Below are 20,546 nucleotides of genomic sequence, written 5' to 3'. Positions count from 1 at the left end.
TTTTCTTACAGTGCTGTATTCTTCAGTCCTCTATAGTAAGGACTATAGAGAACCTGATGAGGGAAAATAGGACAAGAGAAACGGCACAAAAATGGCACAGTACTGGGTTGTTTTGGAAAAACAGTCCTACTATGATGAATTACGCCTGATTCAGGAAAGCACTCAAACTTGTGCTTAAAGCTAAGCACCTGATTGCATGCTTCCTAGAATAGGGGCCTTAGTGAGGAGAAAAGATAAAAGAAATATTTACATTTTAGTTGAACATCAGCGGGTGCCAAGGCTTGTATTTATTAAGTGCTGACAAGTCTGCTCAGTGGTATAAAGGGCATAAAAAAGTCCCTGCTATGAGAAATGTGTAGTTCAGAAGTAGTACCTAATGCCTTGAAACTGTATCCAGCTGGTGAGAGAGCTGAATATTCAAATATGTAGTTTAATTAAATGCCAACATGCAATAATGTGTGTTTTTCCAGTCTGTCATGTACTATATATTGGGATGTATACTTTATGCCGGGCTGGGCGCTAACACGGCCACAGTTTGCCAGGGTTAGCCCCTGGTAGGCTGCTATATTTATCTGCATGGCCACAGGTACTGGCGATCACAGCTCCTGTTGGCTGTGGACCACTGCTGCCGGCCAATGGGAGTGGTTGGAAGTGGCATGGATCGGGACATGGGCGGGGCTAACTGTGGTGGACTAAATCCAGCCTGTGGGCTGGTATTTGCACACCTCTGACTTATGCCCTTTTAATGATGAAGGAAAATGTAGCATAAGAAATCCTTTGGGGGGTTAAAATAAATAGTGGTGAGATGAGGTATTCACCTAATAAGGCAGGAATATGTTTAGAGGTATAAAAGCAGCATAGTTTAATATTAGTTCTTAGTTTGTAAATATGGATAATATGGTGCTCTGTGCATAGGTGCTGGAACTACAGGTGTGGGGGTGTTGCAGAATCCCCTGGTTTGAAGTAGTTCACATTATATAAAGGATTTATAGTTTGGTTCAATGGCTTTCAGCACCCTCACTATACAAATTGTTCCAGCAGCCTGACTCTGTGCATGGTGTTCCCCAACTCAAATTGGTAAGTGTTAAATACAGCTAAGACTGTGAAAAACTTTAGTTTACTGCAGTGTGTAAAAACGTTAGTGGCTATTGTGGTTTCTGTAATGTTTGTTTAGTTAGCCAGTAGATTCAGTGACAGTGTATCTATTGTACCAATATTTTTAAGCTTTGGCTCCAGTCCTAGTCTTGCAGATGTGCTTGATTATTATGTCATTTCTGTTACTGAGAGAAGTTATTAATTAGGGAAGTTAAAATACGTTTAATTTTATAAATGAGTGACTGCTGTGAATTTAAGCGGTTACACATTTCCATGCAGGGGAGCCTGCCCCACCCATCCCCATTGCTTCTGATACAGAGGCAGCAGGTGTAGGGGTACCTGTGTGTAATTGTTAGGATCAACCGATGAGCCCAGGCTCATTGGTTAATCGTGTAAATGGCTACATGTTCACATCCCTACTATTAGTCATCTCTCAAGGTGCCACAGTTGGACTGAAACACTTGAAATGATACTTTAAGTCCACTTACATCCAAGTCATTGTAACTTTCAATGGCAGTGTAAGAGTGTAACTAAATCTAACCTGGGAGGGTACGTCTACACTGCAAGCTAAAGCTGAGTTAAGATGACAGTCTTCGGCTACGTTAATTGTGTAGCTCAAGTTGAAGTACCTTAACTCGAATTTTGGCACTGTCTACACAACAGGAAGTTGAAGAAAGAACACTCTTCATTCAACTTCCCTTACTCTTTGTGAAATGAGGGCTAAAGAAGCAGGAGTAAGAAGCCCGTTATTTTGAAATTATTTCAAAATAATGGGCTTGCTGAGTAGATGTGTACTCTATTATTTTGAAGTATGAGTTATTTCGAAATAAGCTTGCTGTGTTGACATGGCCTTAGAGAATTCACTGCACAATGTTATATTTATTTCAAAAAGATCAATTTGGGCCATATAATGCTGCCAGTTTTATTTTGAAACTCTCAAATCTGGGGCTCCCGCTCGATGCTGCCTGGGTTTCCCTGGGTTTCCTTGCCAGCCAGCCCTGCTTGGATGACGATGCCCCGCTGCCCCTGGGGATTCCTCAGGCGGTCTCTCCAGCCAAATCTCACTTACTGCTGCCTGGCTCCGCTGCCATCAGGGGTTCTCTGGATGGGGCTGCCCAGCCTCCCCCAACCCCACTGCCACCAGGGATTCCAGAGCTTCCATGGCTGGGGCTCCCCACCTCCTGACCCTGTTGATGCCAGGGGGTTCCCCAGCCCTGTCTGACCCTGATAATGCTGGGGGAGTTCCCTGGCTGGAGCCACTCAGCCCATTGCTGGTGGGTGTTTCCTGAGGTTCCCTTATTGGGGCTACCTAGCCATCACTGGCCCACCCCACTGCTGGGGTCGGTCCTGCTCATGTGGGGGCTTCCCTGGGGCCGCCTAGCTGCCGCCTGGCCCTGCTGCTTGCAAGGGGTTCTCCAGGCAAGGCAGGGACTCCTAGTTTGCTGTCTGGCCTGGCTGACACCAGGGGTTCCCTGTCTGGGGCACGGGCTCCCTGTTTGCTGCCTGGTCTTGCTGATGGCGGGGGTTCTCTGCCCAGGGCAGGACTCCTCAACCTCCTGGCCCTACTGATGCTGGGTGTTCCCCAGCCGGGTTGGGGTTCCCCAGATGCCACCTGGTCCAGCCACTGCTGGCCCAGCCAGGGCTCCCCAGCCCTGCATCCTCCTAGCTGGCTTCTGCTCTCTGCCTGTGGGGTTCTTTGGTCCAGCAACATCCATGGCCCTGCCAGACCATGGCTGTTGCTGGACCAGAGAGTCCTGGATTTGGGAGATTCAACCTGTAATGGTTTTCTTGCATTTTTTTTCTCCTTTTTCCTTCATTCCCCCTGACCTCCCCAGTGACTTCTTGGCACCATTTGTATCCTCTTTGGTGTCATAATTTCCAGTTTGTAAAATGCTTCCAGAAACTTCTTGTTGTTTGGGTCCTTTTTTCTTCCCTGTCACCACCCACATATCCTTTTCCTTCATTCTAGAAACATGAATTTAGGTCCCTCCTAATCTTTATAACGCACACACATGCTTTTCACTATGTATTCTTATGAATGTCTTCAGTACAAACATACCATGATAGCATCTTAGACTAGCACAAAATGTATCCCTAACGCCCTGGGGATAAAATGCTACCAAAATATTGCAACCAAAATGTAATAATTATAAGGCGGATATCTCTGCCAATAGGAGGATCTATGAATTGGTATATATCTTCATTACATTGTACACTTTAATTTAGGAAGTATAGCGTATCGCTAAGGATTTTTATTAATTGAGCCACATCTTTAGGAGAAATGAGTCCATGCATGAGGATATGCAAAAATGCAATATAGCTCTTTTTATTGTTCTGACTGCTTGCATATTAATGCATAGACAACCATTCTTAACTGTTTTGGACTAATTTTCTTGTTGCTCCTTTTAAGGCAATAAACTTGCTCTTCAGAGTCCCCATTCAGAATTCAATTTAGTCCTGTAGACCATCTGCAATAAGCCTAAATTTGAAGATAACAAAAGGTTTCTAAATTCAGTTTCCCTTTTTGCAGAATGATCAAGTCTCAGCCTCAGGAGTATAGTTTTATTCCTCGAACATGGATCTTCCCTGCAGAATATATGCAGTTTCAGAATTATGTAAAGGAACTGAAGAAGAAGCGAAGACAGAAAACTTTCATAGTCAAACCAGCTAATGGTGCGATGGGGCATGGGTAGGTTAATTGAATAGATTATTCATGTTATCTAAACAAAGGTGAAATATCTACAAATAATTTTCAAATAATGAGTGGCTTTTGAGATTAAATCTTAATTTTTGAGTGACTTATTGTATACTGCTGGGTTTAATGTATGGCTAGTAGTGTCAGTATAAAAAGGCTCTAATTTTGACAAAGGCCTACAGACCAGTAACAGCTGAGTTATAAAGCTAAATGAAAATGGTAAAAAGAGAAGTTTCCTTTCTGTGTTACAAAAAGCTTTTGCTGATAATGGGCTCAAATAGGACTTGAAATCAGGATTCCTTTTGTGAAAATATCATATAGGCAATATACTTTTATTTATGGGACTCAAAGTACTGGGGTGGGATGTTATAGGAACAATCAGGAGAGATAAAGTATACTGGTTTCAATCACAACTCTGAATTTTCACAGGTTTATTACTTTAACTCCAAATGTTAGTATTTTTAACAGAGATTTTAATGTACTGGAATTCATTATATCAGTTAGCTCAGACACTTAGTTATATGAAACATGAAATATATTAAATATTTTAAAAGTATATGTTTCGGGCTTAACATTTTCCAATCTGTTGATAAGTAAATGTGTGTAAGGGTTGATTCTACTACTTGAACTCAGGTTATAAGTAGTTCCATTGGAATCAGGTCAGCAGTAAAGTAGCATTGAAACCTAGATCTGGGGCAGAAGATGAACTCAAGAAAGTATCTTCTAAGCTGCATGGCAAGAAAAAATCTTAAAATCCACTGACTGGTCACTCTTCCTAGCATTTCTGAACAGCAGAGAGAAATCCATTATTCCAAACTCTAAAATGAATAGTAGAAGAAGTTATTTTTAAATGGTGAATTGATATTCTTCATCCCATTTTACCACTGTCAAGCATAGGAAGCAATAAAAACATGTAAGTGAATGGCATATTTGCTGTACCATGCAAATAAATACACAAATATCTATATTAATAACGGAATTAAGATGGTTCTCTGGCTGGTCAACTATGTACTTCAAAGAGTTGTGTCAAATGCCAGTGTTTTAAATTAACCTTTGTTTTAACCAGAATCTCTCTGATAAGAAATGGAGAAAAACTACAAGCTCAGGATCACTTGATTGTTCAGGAATACCTTGACAAACCATTTCTTATGGAAGGATACAAGTTTGATTTACGAGTGTACATTCTGGTAACATCCTGTGATCCATTAAAAATATTTTTGTATCATGATGGACTTGTGAGAATGGGCACAGAGAAGTACCATCCTCCCAGTGATTCTAATTTGGTAAGTGGATTATAGTCTCAATGTATTGCTTACAGTAATAGCACTCAGTATTTTGTAGGGTGATGATGGAATGACTGCCAGATACATAGCATGATTAGCATTTGGAGAAAAAAATAAATAAATGCCCATATTAACCCATAATTTAGATTAGGTTTTCAAATCCAGAATTAGTTTTATATTTGCCAATCAAGGGCTTTCTTTTTGCTTAAAAATTAGACTGTAAATGAGAAGTTTAAAATACAGCCATCTAGACATTTAACTCATTATTGGCTCTGCAATGGTAGCACTTGTTGACATATCCTCATTGGCTATATAATACTCTTCAAACTACTCTGCTTCTTTTGTTATCCCCCAAAAAATTATTTCCAGAAAGAGAGAAAAAGACAACAATTATCAATATTCAAACCTAGGGCAGGGAGAGCTAAAGTGGATCCCATCAACAACTATTATATTGAGTTTTATGTATTAAAACTTTGTCTTTGGTGATGAGAAAGGGGCATCACTGAAGTCTATGGGTACATCTACACTAGCCCCCTAGTTCGAACTAGGGAGGCTAATGAGGGCGACTCCTCATGGAATGAGGTTTTGACAGTTAATTCGAACTAAGGGGTTTAACTCAGAATCCCGCTTCTCTGCCACGTATAGACGCGGGCAGTTATTTCGGGCTAGTTAGTTTCCAAAATGGCGACCAGCCGGGATTATGCTAATCAAGTGCGGGATATTTAAATATCCCGCGCTTCATTAGCAACTTCAGTCGCCCTCATTAGCCTCCCTAGTTCGAACTAGAGGGCTGGTGTAGACATTGCCATTGATTTGAATGGGCTAAATCCTTCTAGTATGTCAGCCAGGGACTTGAGATACTGTACAGAAGAGTGACAAGAAGATATCAGACCTGGTATGTGGACTGATAATGGTTGCTATTGCAGTCAGTAGTCAGTCTTTGCAAGTGAGGAATAGTTACTGTGGATTTAAGGGGACAAGCAGTCCCCGGGTTACGTACAAGATAGGGACTGTAGGTTTGTTCTTAAGTTGAATTTGTATGTAAGTCGGAACTGGTACATATTGTAGGGGAAACTCTAGCCAAACATTTCTCCAGAGCTCAGTTTTATTCTCCCACACCTCACTTCCCTCAGTCCTTTATTCTCAAGCTGAGATGTCTGCTGAGACAAGCCGCTCCGCGTCTCCCTGGTCTGCTGGGGGGAAGCAGCTAGTGCGGGGTTGCCTCACCCCGTTTGTAAGTAGGGAGCCGATGTAAGTCGGATCCATGTAACCCGGGGACTGCCTGTATTATCAGAAACAATGACATCTACAGAGCAATGCTTATTCAGTGGAAGAGAGGAGTGAACAGCAGAACCCAAATAGCAACAGCCACCTCACATGTACTTACTTGTGGAAATATGTGTAGCGCCCCCTCTCCACCTGGTTACCTTCTTTTAGAGCCAATCTCCTTTCAGGTTCGGATGGATAGGTCTGGGTTCTTCTGGATCCCGCCACCTACTCAATTTTATTCTTTCTGATTGATGTACTTGGCGGTGCCTCCACCCCCCTCACTCCTTCCTAGCAGGGTTGCCAGGGCAGCTTGGGAGGAAAATTCTAGCCCAGGATAATCCCCACGTATTCGCCAGATAGTTGGAGACTCCCAGAAAATAACACAAACACATACACTATAATAAACACAATTATATTAAACAGGAGACAATTATAACAGAACAGGGTAAAACATTATTTTTAGGGTCACCGGTGCCCTGCAACTGTGAAGTTAGTGTCCCGTTGGTACGCGTACTTTGTTGGGGCCCTTGATGACTGTTGACCACACAATCCTTCTCTGCAGAGGTTTAGCAGTGGGGCTGACTAGGTCCAGTACAGCCCAAAGGACTCACACATGGGAGAAGGCAGTAAATCCCTCCACAGTTTAATAGGCTGCAGGTAATAAAATCCCCAAATTCCCTGACTTACTAACTAAAAATTGGTGCACTCACACACTCCATGAATGAGCCTCAGGTTGAGAGATGACTCAGTCTCTGCAAAGGGGCTGCTCTCTTCTCACAGGGGTCCTCTTCAAGCAGGAACCAGGCTGCTTCGGTCCCAGAATTTCCCCTCACCGTGAAGGGGTGCAGGGCTCAAGATGCAGACCACGCAACTGCACCAAAATTCAAAACTATAGCCTCCCAGCCCAGCCTCCAGACCCACACAGCAGGCAGCAGCCCCTGAACTTGCTGCTAGAGCCGAGCTGACCATGCAGTGACTCTCTCACCCAGGGAGCTGGAGAGCCAACTCAGCCTGGCTGGGGAAGCCTCCCAGCAAACTCCACAACTGGGAATCACAGTGGAGACATAAACCCAGCTGAGGGATCCCTAGAGGCTAGTTCTCAGGGGGAACCCTGCATGCAGGCCTGGGGCTTACTAGCTCCCACACACTCAGTCCTCCCCTTTTTCTGGCTGGCTCCAGACTCCCCTCAACAATGGTCTCTCCTTCCCCCTGGGAGGGGCATCTCACTCCCCATGGGTTGCCGGGCAGACTCTGGCCCTGGTAGGGAGGGGGAGCCAAGGCAAACTCAGAGTGCCTCTCCCTGAGCTGCCAGCAGACAAAGCCCCAGGAATCCAAGCAATCTCCTTGGGGGTTACACTCTCCCTGTGCGAAAGTTCTTGCCGTCCTCGGCAAGGGTCATTTAACCACAAACATGCAAGGTCCTTTCCATCAGGTAATAGTATACATTGTTTAGTTGACAATAAATATCATTAGCCAATAAGTAAGTATTGCTGTGTCCACATACAATATTAATTTAAACATTAAATTGTTATTCAATTTACATTAATAACATTCTTACTATATTTAAATAAATGACTTAACCTTGGAGTCTCCATTGTTAACTATCAGACACAAACAATAATAGGCCACCCGCACCCATCTATTTACTAAATGCAGAGGGACAGAGGTGGAGGACCCTGGGACATCATAGGTGAGTTTCTGTACAGGTTTTCGCTCTCGTTCTGAACGTCGAAGTACAGGAGCTTCTTCATTCTCAGGGTTCTCAGCAGTAATGACTGCAGGACAATCAATGATTTCCCTCTCTGCAGGTTGCATGGCTTCTCCCACATCCTCTACAGGTGGAACCATCCTAGCTGGTAAACCACTTGCCTCTTCATGCTGTATTGTTGACTGAGGGGGTACAAAGGGTGCAGCTTCAGGGTTAAGTATTTGAGCTAGAGGAGGCTCAGATTCTCCCTCTCTAACAGTTTCTACCTCACATAGCTGCTCATGAAGCATAGGAGGTATTGGATAATAGGGGAAGAATTCCTCTTCACTGCTACTCTGTGAATGAGGATCATTTTCTCCAGAGGAGGTTAAAGACTCACTGTCTGCCTCCTCAGCAGATTCAAGTTGTGCAGTAAGGGTTCTTTCTGCAGGAACTTTCTTCCTTAGTCTTGAACGAGTAATGGGTCGCCGGGAGGAACCACATTCACTATTTTTCTCTTCACCTATTAACTGCCCCACTGGCAAGAGGTGGTTTCGGTGAATAGTCTTACAAACATTTTTTCCATTTTCCATCCTAAGGCGATATACAGGCAAGTCTGGTAGCTTATCAACCACTATGTAGGTGTCTGCATTCCACCGGTCAGCTAATTTATGTTTTCCAGTGAGACCTAGATTTCGGATTAAGACTCTGTCTCCTACCTGCAGATCCTGTTCACGGACCCGACTATCATATCTCTGCTTGTTAGCAAGGTTGCTTTTTGTGGCTGCTTGGGAGGCCAGTCTGTAAGCTTCCCGCAAGTCACGCCTGAGACTCTGAATGTACTGGAGATAAGTTGTTTCGCTAGCTTCATCAGAGGATATCCCAAAAACAATTAAGTCATCCAAATACACCAGCACTTCTAACAAATTCATATCCCCCACTGTCTTCTCCATCAAACGCTGGAATGTAGCAGGAGCTCCTGAGATACCTTGGGGCATCCTCTCAAACTGGTAGAATCCCAAGGGACAAATGAAAGCTGTTTTCTCTTTGTCTTCAGAGCTCATCGGGATCTGGTAGTAGCCGCTTCGTAAATCTAAGACAGAGAACCATCTGCTTCCTGCTAGGCAAGCTAAGGCATCATCTACCCTAGGTACAGTGTATTGATCTGGGATGGTCCTTTTATTCAGTGTGCGATAGTCCACACACATGCGCACAGTCCCATTTTTCTTCCGCACCACCACAATGGGGGATGCATAGGGGCTACGGGATTCAGAAATTATTCCTGCTTCCAATAGTTCTTGGATATGCTTTTTCACATCCTCAATGTCTGCAGGTGCCAGTCTTCGGGACCTCTCCCTGAAAGGCCTGTCATCTGCCAAACGAATGGTGTGTTCCATGTTAAGGGCACACCCCACATCCCATTCTTCAGTGGAGAACACATTAGGTCTCTCGCTTAACTGCTTTTTTAACCGGTCTTTCCAACTGGGAGATACAGGAGAATCACCAAAATTAAAAAGATCAGGATCCAATGCCTTACAGGGCTTTCTGGCTGCAGCTGCAGGGCTCATAACACTCTCTACTCTATACAATCGTGCCAATACCATTCCTCTCCTGATGGCTATGGGATGGTTGGTTTCATTTCGTATTCTGACCATAATGCCAGCTTCTTCCAGCTGTGGTAAGGACAATAAACCTCTTAGAACCATCAGACCACTAGGGAGGTTATCTCCATCAGAGGACTCCATCATTACTGTATGAGGAAGGCTGCTACTGTGCTTCTCAAGTTTTCCCCTCAAGTCAATCTCACCATGTGGGGGTATGGACAAAACAGCTTTGGATACTCTTACTACTTTCCCTAAAGATTCATCGTCAGAGCTATCATGGTCAGAAGGCATTGTGGATGAGCCCAGGGTCAGTTCTCTCCATGGAGGGCGAACCACATCTGGGGTCTTCTGGCCCAAACGACCACAAAGTGTGGCCAAAGATTGGAACATGTTGCTGTTGGTTCCAATCAATATGGGAATGCCATCAGAATTTTGTGTCTCAGGACAAATCAAAGCCAGAGTATCACAATCCTGGAGACATCCAGCCAGTTCTGCAGGAAAACGTAAAGTCACTAGTACATATCCATCATATGGGTAACTAGCATTGCTAAGGCCCCATATTGCCAATCCTTCTAGAGGATGGATCTTCACTTGAGGGAGGAATTGCCGATGGAATTCTCTAGTAATGATGGTGACCTGAGATCCACTGTCCAGCAGGGCCCTACAGGGAATCCCTTCTACCATCACATTAACTACCGCTGCTGGGCCTATCAATCCTTCTGGGAATGGGCTCCAGGAAGGCTGTTCATAACACAACTTAGTGGAGCTCTGACTGTAATGGCTCCCAGTATGCTCCATTACTGGGATCCTTGGGAGTTTCCCTGTAGCTTCTTTTTTCGTTGCGCTACCTTCTCTTCATTCCTTGGGTTGTCACACTGGGTGGAAATGTGCCCATCCTCGCCACATCTGTAGCAGAATCTCTTGTTCCTTGGGAGGGTCACCAAGGTTTTCTTTACAGGTTCTCTGTTGGGGTCCCTTCTCCCTGGGTGAAAAGGAGGGTACTTCCTTTCTGTCAAAGTTGGTGGAAGAATATCGCTAGGTGACCCCTGAGGCATCTTACTCGTCATAAATTCAGTGAGCTGTGCTGTCAGGGTTTTGAGCTGTTGATGGAGGTCCTCAGTGGTAGGCAGACAAAGGTCATCCTTCAGTTTCTGAGGACCAACGGTCTGGCTCACTGAGATCTTATTCCTCTCTCTAACCGTTCTCTTTTCCTCCTCCTCCCGGACTTCTCGCAGCAGTTGGTGGAATTCTGGAGGACTGTCCAATCGGTCTGCAAGTTTCAATTTCATAATTAGAAAATCATCATAAATGGCACCTCGTATGACCTGTTCTAGTCGTACTCGGTGTTCCTTGCTCCTTTCAGTGCCTTTACGGCGGATGCACAGTTGAAGGGATGGTTCCAATCTGTGAAGATAGGAAGATAGTTTTTCACCTGAATGTTGGTAACAGGATCGAAACTGAAAGTAGAGGTCTTCCCCAGTCTCTAGGCTCCCAAAGGCATCCTCCATCGCCGAGAGATAGTCATCAACAGTGGCAACAGGCTTGCTGGCTTTTAATGCACAGATTACATTCCCTGCAGGTCCTCGCAGGCTTTCTGCCACACGTTTCCTCTTTTCAGCCTCACTACATTGCCATTCCTGCATCACCTGATTTAGTTGATGTCTCCAAGTGTCATAGTCATCTTCCCCTACAGGCACAGGTTTAATGCCTGAAAAGAACTTCAGTTTTCTGTAAGGGCCTGATTCATATGCTGTCTTTATGGACTCCCCTATTGCTTTTCCCATAGCAAAAATTATTTGGTCTGTAGAACTGGAAGGAGGCACAGGACTACTTCCCAAAAGAGTCCTTAATTCAGTCATGGTCTTCCCTTCCTGCATAAGGAAGTTCCCCAATTTGGACTGAAAACCATTAGTTTCAGATGGTGGGGCAGATGGGGAGGGAAAACGTGATTGTGTTTGAATGGTCACCTTCCATCCGTCCTTCTCTCCATCTGGCAGAATTACATGGGGAGTCACTACAGTAGACAGTATAATCTTGCTCTCTACAAGAAGAGATAAAGTAGCTTCCCCTTGTGCTTTCATCTGACTCCGAACCACACAGGTTCCCCATTCTCTGACATTAGCAATCTCATCTTCAATTTGTCTAATTTCCCATTCAGTGGGTACATTAGTGAGCAGAAAGTGGCGTTCAGGGTCAGCTCCCTCCAGCTCACACCAAGCTATAAGCCTCTTCTGATAATCCATACTGGGAATTTACTTAATATCCCAGGAAGACAGCAGGAGTGTATATAAGGTATGAGTTTAAAAGACGGGATCCCAGCGGTGCCTCCAATGTAGCGCCCCCTCTCCACCTGGTTACCTTCTTTTAGAGCCAATCTCCTTTCAGGTTCGGATGGATAGGTCTGGGTTCTTCTGGATCCCGCCACCTACTCAATTTTATTCTTTCTGATTGATGTACTTGGCGGTGCCTCCACCCCCCTCACTCCTTCCTAGCAGGGTTGCCAGGGCAGCTTGGGAGGAAAATTCTAGCCCAGGATAATCCCCACGTATTCGCCAGATAGTTGGAGACTCCCAGAAAATAACACAAACACATACACTATAATAAACACAATTATATTAAACAGGAGACAATTATAACAGAACAGGGTAAAACATTATTTTTAGGGTCACCGGTGCCCTGCAACTGTGAAGTTAGTGTCCCGTTGGTACGCGTACTTTGTTGGGGCCCTTGATGACTGTTGACCACACAATCCTTCTCTGCAGAGGTTTAGCAGTGGGGCTGACTAGGTCCAGTACAGCCCAAAGGACTCACACATGGGAGAAGGCAGTAAATCCCTCCACAGTTTAATAGGCTGCAGGTAATAAAATCCCCAAATTCCCTGACTTACTAACTAAAAATTGGTGCACTCACACACTCCATGAATGAGCCTCAGGTTGAGAGATGACTCAGTCTCTGCAAAGGGGCTGCTCTCTTCTCACAGGGGTCCTCTTCAAGCAGGAACCAGGCTGCTTCGGTCCCAGAATTTCCCCTCACCGTGAAGGGGTGCAGGGCTCAAGATGCAGACCACGCAACTGCACCAAAATTCAAAACTATAGCCTCCCAGCCCAGCCTCCAGACCCACACAGCAGGCAGCAGCCCCTGAACTTGCTGCTAGAGCCGAGCTGACCATGCAGTGACTCTCTCACCCAGGGAGCTGGAGAGCCAACTCAGCCTGGCTGGGGAAGCCTCCCAGCAAACTCCACAACTGGGAATCACAGTGGAGACATAAACCCAGCTGAGGGATCCCTAGAGGCTAGTTCTCAGGGGGAACCCTGCATGCAGGCCTGGGGCTTACTAGCTCCCACACACTCAGTCCTCCCCTTTTTCTGGCTGGCTCCAGACTCCCCTCAACAATGGTCTCTCCTTCCCCCTGGGAGGGGCATCTCACTCCCCATGGGTTGCCGGGCAGACTCTGGCCCTGGTAGGGAGGGGGAGCCAAGGCAAACTCAGAGTGCCTCTCCCTGAGCTGCCAGCAGACAAAGCCTCAGGAATCCAAGCAATCTCCTTGGGGGTTACATATGTATGTGGCTGCTTTACCTAAAAACTTGGGGAATGCACCAAATCATGAGAGAGACATATTAATTTTACTCATTGTATAGTGTCTCCAAAGGGTCGCCAACTTTCTGACTGCAAAAAAAGAAAACTCTTTTTCCTGCCCTGCAACTTTTCCAAGACACTGCCCCCCATGTCCTGCCTTTCCCCTCCCTCACTGTCCCCTTATCACTCATTTTCACTGGGCTGGGCCGGAGGTTGGGGTGTGGGAAGAGGTGAGGCCTCCAGCTGGGGGTGCAGGCTCTGGTGTGGGGTTTGGAGTGCTGAAAGAGGGTCAGGGCTAGGTTAAGGGGCATGGGGTGTAGGCTCTGGGAGGGAGTTTAGGTGTGGCAGGGGGTCATGGCTCAGCTAAAGGATAGGAGTATAGAAGGGAGCCAAGGTTGGCATGGGGGTGAGGATGCGGCATGGGGTAGAGGCTGTGGGAGGAAGTTTGAGTTCAGGAGAGGGCTCTGGGCTGGGGCAGGGAGTAGGGCTGTAGGAGGGGACATAGGCTCTGGAGCTCCCAGAGGTGGCATCATGTCTTCCATCTGGATCCTAGGCAGAGGTGTAGCAGGCAACTCTGCACATTTCCCCAGCTACAGGCACCCACAGCTCCCATTGGTTGTAGTTTGGGGCAGGGGCAATGTACAGTATTCCCTGGCTATCCCTGAGCCTAAGAGCTGGAGAGGGGACATGCTGGCAGCTTCAGGGAGCCACACAGAGCTGGGTGTGGAACTGACCTTAGCCCTGTTGTGCCATGGACTGGACTTTTAGCATCTCAGAGTTCCACGGTCCCTTTTCAACTGGGCTTTCTAGTGGAAAACTGGACATCTGGCAACCCTCTGTCTCCAAGGGTACGTCTAGACTACAGGGTTTTGTCGACGGAAGTTTTGTCGACAGATACTGTCGACAAAACTTCTGTCGACATAGAGCGTTTAGACACATTCAGTTCTGTCGACAAAGCAAGCTGTGCGTCCAGATTGGCATGGACGCTTTAATGCAAAAAGCACTTTTGCGCAAAAGCATCCATGGCCAATCTAGACACGCTTTTGCGCAAAAAACCTCTGATCACCATTTTTGCGATTGGGGCTTTTTTGCGCAAAACAAATCTGAGTTGTCTACACTGGCCCTTTTGTGCAAAAGCTTTTGCGCAAAAGGACTTATGCCCGAATGGGAGCAGCATAGTATTTCCTCAAGAAGCACTGATTTCTTACATGAGACCGTCAGTGTTCTTGCAGAAATTCAAGCGGCCAGTGTAGACAGCTGGCAAACTGGCCAGTCTAGACACAGCCTAGGAGTTTTAGGACACTCTCTGAGGGTATATCTACACTACAAAGTTAGTTCGAAGTAACGGACGTTAGTTCGAACTAACTTTCATAGGCGATACACTAGCGCTCCGTTAGTTCGAATTTAATTCGAACTAACGGAGCGCTTAGTTCGAACTAGGTAATCCTCATTCCATGAGGATTAAGCCTACTAGTTCGAATTAAGGGCTGTGTAGACCCTTAATTCGAACTAGTGGGAGGCTAGCCCTTCCCAGCTTGCCCTGGTGGCCACTCTGACCAACACCAGGGAAACTCTACTGCCCCCCTCCCGGCCCCGGAGTCCTTAAAGGGCCACGGGCTGGCTACACAATTTGTGCCAGTTGCAAGGCTGCCAGCACCCGTGCCAGCACACCCAGCAGCTGACACCCCATGAGCCAGCCACCCGATGCCACTCAGCCCTCCCCCTCTGCCTGGGGCCGCAAGAGGCAGGCGCCCGCGTGGTCTAGTGCGGAGATCGTGGACCTCATCGAGGTTTGGGGAGAAGCCTCCAATGTCCACGATCTCCGCACTAGCCACAGGAACACGGCAGTCTACCGCCGAATGGCTGCCAGCCTGGCCGCCAGGGGCCACCAGCGCAGCCGGGAGCAGGTACGCTGGAAAATCAAGGACCTGCGGCAGTCCTACTCCCAGGCCTGCCTGCCAGGGGCTGACCCGGAGGCGTGCCCCCACTTCCAGCCTCTGGACCGCCTCCTGGGGGCTCATGCCGTCCCTGCCCCCTGGGACGTGATAGACCCCGGGGCAGAGGGACCGCTCCCAGAGACGGAGGAGGAGGAGGAGGGCTCCGAGAGCCAGGAGCCTGCCGGCAGCCTGCCCAGGACCCGGGACCCCTGAGGCACCCCACAGAGCCGCTCGCCTGTGTCATCCGAGGCTGGGGAGGTGACCACATGTGAGTACCATCGTGCTCTCCTTATGTGTACAGGGGGCTGGGGCGAGAGGGAGCCCAGGGACTGTGCGCCTGGGCCTTGCCCACCACGGAGCAGCAGCTGGGGATCCTGCAGGGGCCCTGGCCTTGCAGAGGGGAGCTGGGTTTCACACACCTGGGCCCCTGGGGTAATTGACCGCTGTTCTTGTTTCACCACAGTCGCAGCACCTGGGACTGCAGGGCGCACCACCCCGCCGGCAGCAGCCGTCCACGCCCGGGCCAGCAGGAGAGCCAGGAACCAGGAGGAGTACCAGAGGCGGCACCTCCAGTTCCTGGAGCAACAGCTCCGTATCCAGAACCACTGGGTCCAGGAGGACCTGAGGCTGCGCCGGAGGAGCTTGGAGGCACTGGAGGAGCAGGGCCGTGCCCTGTGAGGCCACCTCCAGAGCCTGCTCGACCGCTTCCCAATTCCTCCTTCTCCCTCTGCTCCCCCTCCTGCTCCCGCTCCTGCTTCCTCCACACCCCCCGTCCCTCCTGCCCCACCCTCCACAACCATTCCCCACCAATGCCCCCGGACCCGCAGTGTTGCGAGACAGGAGAGGCAGCCGGACCCCCACCCCTGAGCTTTCCTTTCCCTTCCTCCCTTCCCTCCCTTCCCTCCCCTTCCAGCTCCCTCGTCCCAGGTTTCCCCCTCCCCTCTTTCACCCTCCTTCCTCCCTCCCCCCACCCCAGTTATGTTAAATAAAAAGACATTTTTGTTTGAAAAACAGGTGTCTTTATTTGACAGTAGGTAGAGAGGGGAAAGCGGAAGGGGGTAGGGTGGAAGAAGGCCCCAGTGGAGCATGCAGGGAGAGGTCAGTCCTCCTCCTCCACCAGGAAGCTCTCCCGCAGGGCTTCCCGGATCCGGACGGCCCCCCGCTGGGCTTCCTGGACGGCGGCGGTGCAGGGCTGACCGTAGTGGCCAGCCATGTGGTCAGCCTCAGCCATCCAGGCTGGCAGGAAAGCCTCCCCCTTTCTCTCACATAAATTGTGGAGCACACAACATGCTGCCACCACGGGAGGGATGTTGTGCTCGGCCAGGTCCAGATGGGTGAGGAGGCATCGAAAGCGGGCTTTCAGTCGCCCGAAGGCCCCCTCCACCACGATGCGGGCCCTGGTCATCCTGGAATTGAAGGCCTGGCAGGAGGGATTGAGGTGCCCCGTGTAGGGCTTCATCAGCCACAGCTGCAGTGGGTAGGCGGCATCCCCCAGCAGGCACACGGGCATGTCCACATCCCCGACCCTGATGTGGCGGTCGGGGAAGAAGGTCCCGTCCTGCAGCCGCTGGCACACGGAGGAGTTGCGGTACACCCGGGCGTCGTGTGCTTTGCCAGACCAGCCCACATTAATGTCCGTGAACTGTCCCCGGTGGTCACACATGGCCTGCAGGATCACGGAGAAGTACCCCTTGCAGTTGACGTACCGGGAGGCCTGGTGTTCCACGGCACGGATAGGGATGTGCATCCCGTCGATGGCCCCCCCGCAGTTGGGGAAGCTGAGGGCGCTGAATCCTCGGATGACGGCGTCCGGGTCGGCGAGGCGGACCACCCTGCGGAGCAGCACCCGGTTGATGGCCTTGACCACCTGCGGAGAGAGACGCAGCAAAGCGCCAATCAGTGGGGCGCCCGGGTGGCTGGGAGCATTCGTGCCCTGGCAGTGCCCCGCGCCCCACTCTCGGAAGCAATCCTCTGGCGGCGTGTAGTACGGCCGGGACAGACCGACCCCTCCGGTGCGGGGCGCTTTCGCCTCCTCCCTCCCCCCCTTTGTCCCTGGGGCGGCCCATCCCCTCCTTTCAGCCCCCCTCCACCCCCGGCTCAGTGGCCGACGAGTGCCGTACCTGCATGAGCACCGCTCTGACAGTGGATCTCCCCACGCCGAACTGGTTCCCGACGGATCGGTAGCTGTCCGGCGTGGAGAGCTTCCAGAGGGCGATGGCCACCCGCTTCTGGAGGGGGATGGCGGGCCTCATGCGAGTGTCCCTTCTGCGCAGAGCAGGGGCGAGCCACTCGCAGAGCTCCAGGAAGGTGTCCCTCCTCATCCTGAAATTCTGGGTCCACTGTCGGTCTTCCCAGCGCTCCAGGACGATGCGGTCCCACCAGTCGCTGCACGCTGGTGCCGGGGCGCTGCCGCAGCTCCTCCACGGCCCCCAGGGCGGCCAGGTGGAGAGGCAGGGGGCTGACGTGCACCAGGTGGTGCCAGGAAGCCTCGAGCCATTGCTGGCAGGCTTGCAGCAGCAAGTCCAGAAAGTGCACCAGAAGGTGCAGGGCGAGCTCTGGCTCCATGTTGCCACCTGCGGCGGCGTCCCCGAAGGGAAGCACCGACACAGACGGGCACAGAGACCAACGCTTTGCTGTCCCTCGGTGAGGTTGGCAAGGAAGCAGGAAAAGCTGAGAACCGGCTGTCCGGGGGTCCCTTTAAGCACGAGCCTCAGATAGCCTCAGACAGCAGCCACACAAAGCAACTACTGACCTGATGCCCTGCCAGAACCAGTTTCAGCCACCCTTAAATGCGCCCCTGCGTCCAATCAGTGTGGACGCGCTAGTTTGAATTAGCAAAACGCTAATTCGAACTAGTTTTTAGTTCTAGATGCGTTAGTTCGAATTAGCTTAGTTCGAATTAACTAATTCCAACTAAGTTAGTTCGAATTAGCGCTGTAGTGTAGACATACCCTGAGTGGCATAGACCAGAATGGACGTGGGTACTGAGAAGCAAGTAATTTTGAGATATCCTGGTGATTTCAGTTCTTGCAATAATACGTTGCATAGGAAACCTGTTGTCATGCCAGCTTCCCTATTCCAGACCTATGCCCATTTCATGGGCCAAATTATGGCCGCCTCAGTAGGGGTTTGGTGGGTTACCAGTGAGTGAGGAAAGCCTTTTTCCCCTTTCTTACTCTCCTTCCCTCTTCCTTCTCCTTTGGAGTATTCAGTTATAACTTGGCAGCCAGTTTGCTCTGATGCTGGGATGTACAATTTTCTGCTGCCAGTGCTTACTGTCTCACAGGGCCTGTTTTTGCTGTGATAGGTCATAAACCTCACTCCACACCTCTGCAGTAGATCACAGTGAGTAGAGCCCATACTGTATTTGTAGTAACTACTCTTGTCTGAGCCCCTGAGGAGATGTTATTCCTGCTTCTGATCTCTGCAGGCATCACACCTCTATTCATTGACCATTGCTAAGGGAATACAGCAGTATAGCTCCAGTAATGCCCTTACTCTTTTAGGGTATGTCTACACTGCCACCCTAATTCAAATGGACTAGGTAGTTTGAATTAAAGCTCCTAATTCGAACTACTGTTACTCCTCCTGCAATTGCGGGAGGAGTAACAGTAGTTCGAATTAGGAGCTTTAATTCAAACTACCTAGTTCGTGCCGCGTGTAGCCGCGGGCAGGTAGTTCGAACTACAGGGCATTTAAAAATGGCGGTGCCCGGGAACATGCAAATGAAGCCCGGGATATTTAAATCCCGGGCTTCATTTGCAAGTTCGAATGCCTACATTAGCCACCCTAGTTCGAACTAGGGTGGCAGTGTAGACATATTCTTAGATACAACATTGGCAGAGCCCTTAGTATTAGTTCAACAGTGGGTGATCTTTCTCACATTTCATCTCCTGATAATTGTTTTCAAATGCTAAGGCATTAGCTGTGTGATTTCACATAAGATTTTGCATAAAATTACTTTGTCCATTGCTTCTGTTAATAGTCATCATTAAATCTAGCTTCCCCTCATTTTTTCCATGTAATTATCAAAATTTGTATTCAGAACTGGTTGCCTGGAATAGTGTTTGTATTAATATCCTGCCAGTGTCACTGAAATATGCTCTGTGTCTGGGAAAATGAGGGGGTTGGGGGGGGGGACCGCCAGAGTTCTTCTGGTACTGCCTACTTCAGCACTTTCTTTTCTAGCATTGTTATGCAAGGACTTTTTTCCTTTAGTTTGGACCTTCTAGAACTGCTTTTTGCTGTTTTCTCAAATCTGCTATTGCCACAATGCATCTATTACTTGCATAGCTTTTGAATTACCTGGCTCATCTTTAATAATCCAAAAACCCATTTTTAGAGTGAAGATTGTTAAATGATTTAACTAATATCCAAGCTTTCATTTCATCATCATCTGTAGAACAATTGCATTTAGTTAAGATAGTTGGCATATTTGGAAAGACGGCATCTGCAGCTAGTCAAGACTATGGGCTTTGATCTGATACTCACAACAGAAATTAGAAACCATACGAGAAAACTGTTTTGCATAGTGTTAACCCAGTAAATTGGTAGTTTACCTGAAATTAAGCTATTAAATTTTTCAAATAAAAGTAATTGTGTGGTGAAATACGGAGAGCTTGAGTTGTCTCCTTTTATCACATTAAATGGAATTGGGCAAAAAGATGTAGCAACATTTACTGGCCCTCGATAAAGTAATAAGGTAAGACTTGTGTGGTAGGGCAGCACATAGGCTGATTAATGCTCACATGGGAAGAACATGCACATAAATCAGTGACTTATAAAATGGAAAAGCAGTACATTGTTAAATTTAAGCTAGTTAAAATGGTTCATCAGGAAACAAGTTCTGTTAACAATAAAAAATGTTATTTTGAAAATACCCTTGAATTTGTGTCCATTTTGAAAACTGGTTTTGTTTTTATTCAATGTTTATCTCCTTGCTAGTCCTTTTTGGGCCTTGTGCGTCCCCTGCTCCTGCCCAAGCTCCCAATCTGATCAGTTCAATTCTATTTTGAACTGCTACACACAATTAGATACACAAATCAACTCTTGTTTACATTTGCAATATAAAATAAAAACAAGCATTATTGGGCTACAGTGGTTGAGTGGCAGAAGCCAATCCTGAGCCTTACTCACAACTGCACAGGTGGGGGAATAGTGTTAACATTCAGTATATATTTGTCAGGAGATAAACAGAATCTTCTTCATGAGAATATGTCTTATACACAGAGTATCATGAACTCTGAAAGGGGATTTGTCTCAGAATGAGGCAGGTGGTCAAATACTTGGTAACATTTTCCTGACACTTCTTATAGGGTATGTCTAAACTACATTGTTTTTTTGGAAAAAAAACTGCCCTTTTTTTCAAAAAAACTTCACTTGCGTCCAAACTGCATTTTC

The 20,546-nt window shown here is 48.0% G+C and overlaps 1 protein-coding gene across 9 annotated transcripts in view; it reads left to right on the top strand.

The window, feature by feature from the left end:
* TTLL7 (tubulin tyrosine ligase like 7) overlaps positions 1-20,546 on the top strand; it is a 144,708-nt gene that overhangs the window by 56,447 nt on the left and 67,715 nt on the right. For all 9 annotated transcript variants that reach the window (XM_025183193.3, XM_006120299.5, XM_025183191.3 and 6 more), the window contains 2 exons: positions 3,626-3,784; positions 4,857-5,073. In XM_025183193.3, the coding sequence (XP_025038978.3) occupies positions 3,626-3,784; positions 4,857-5,073 (376 nt within the window). The remainder of the gene's footprint in view (positions 1-3,625; positions 3,785-4,856; positions 5,074-20,546) is intronic.

Source organism: Pelodiscus sinensis, chromosome 9, assembly GCF_052426305.1.
Source record: "Pelodiscus sinensis isolate ZL-2025 chromosome 9, ASM5242630v1, whole genome shotgun sequence".
Classification (NCBI taxonomy): Eukaryota; Metazoa; Chordata; order Testudines; family Trionychidae; genus Pelodiscus; species Pelodiscus sinensis.
The sequence above is the reverse complement of the archived record's forward strand: the minus strand, read 5'-3'. Positions and strand labels throughout refer to the sequence as shown.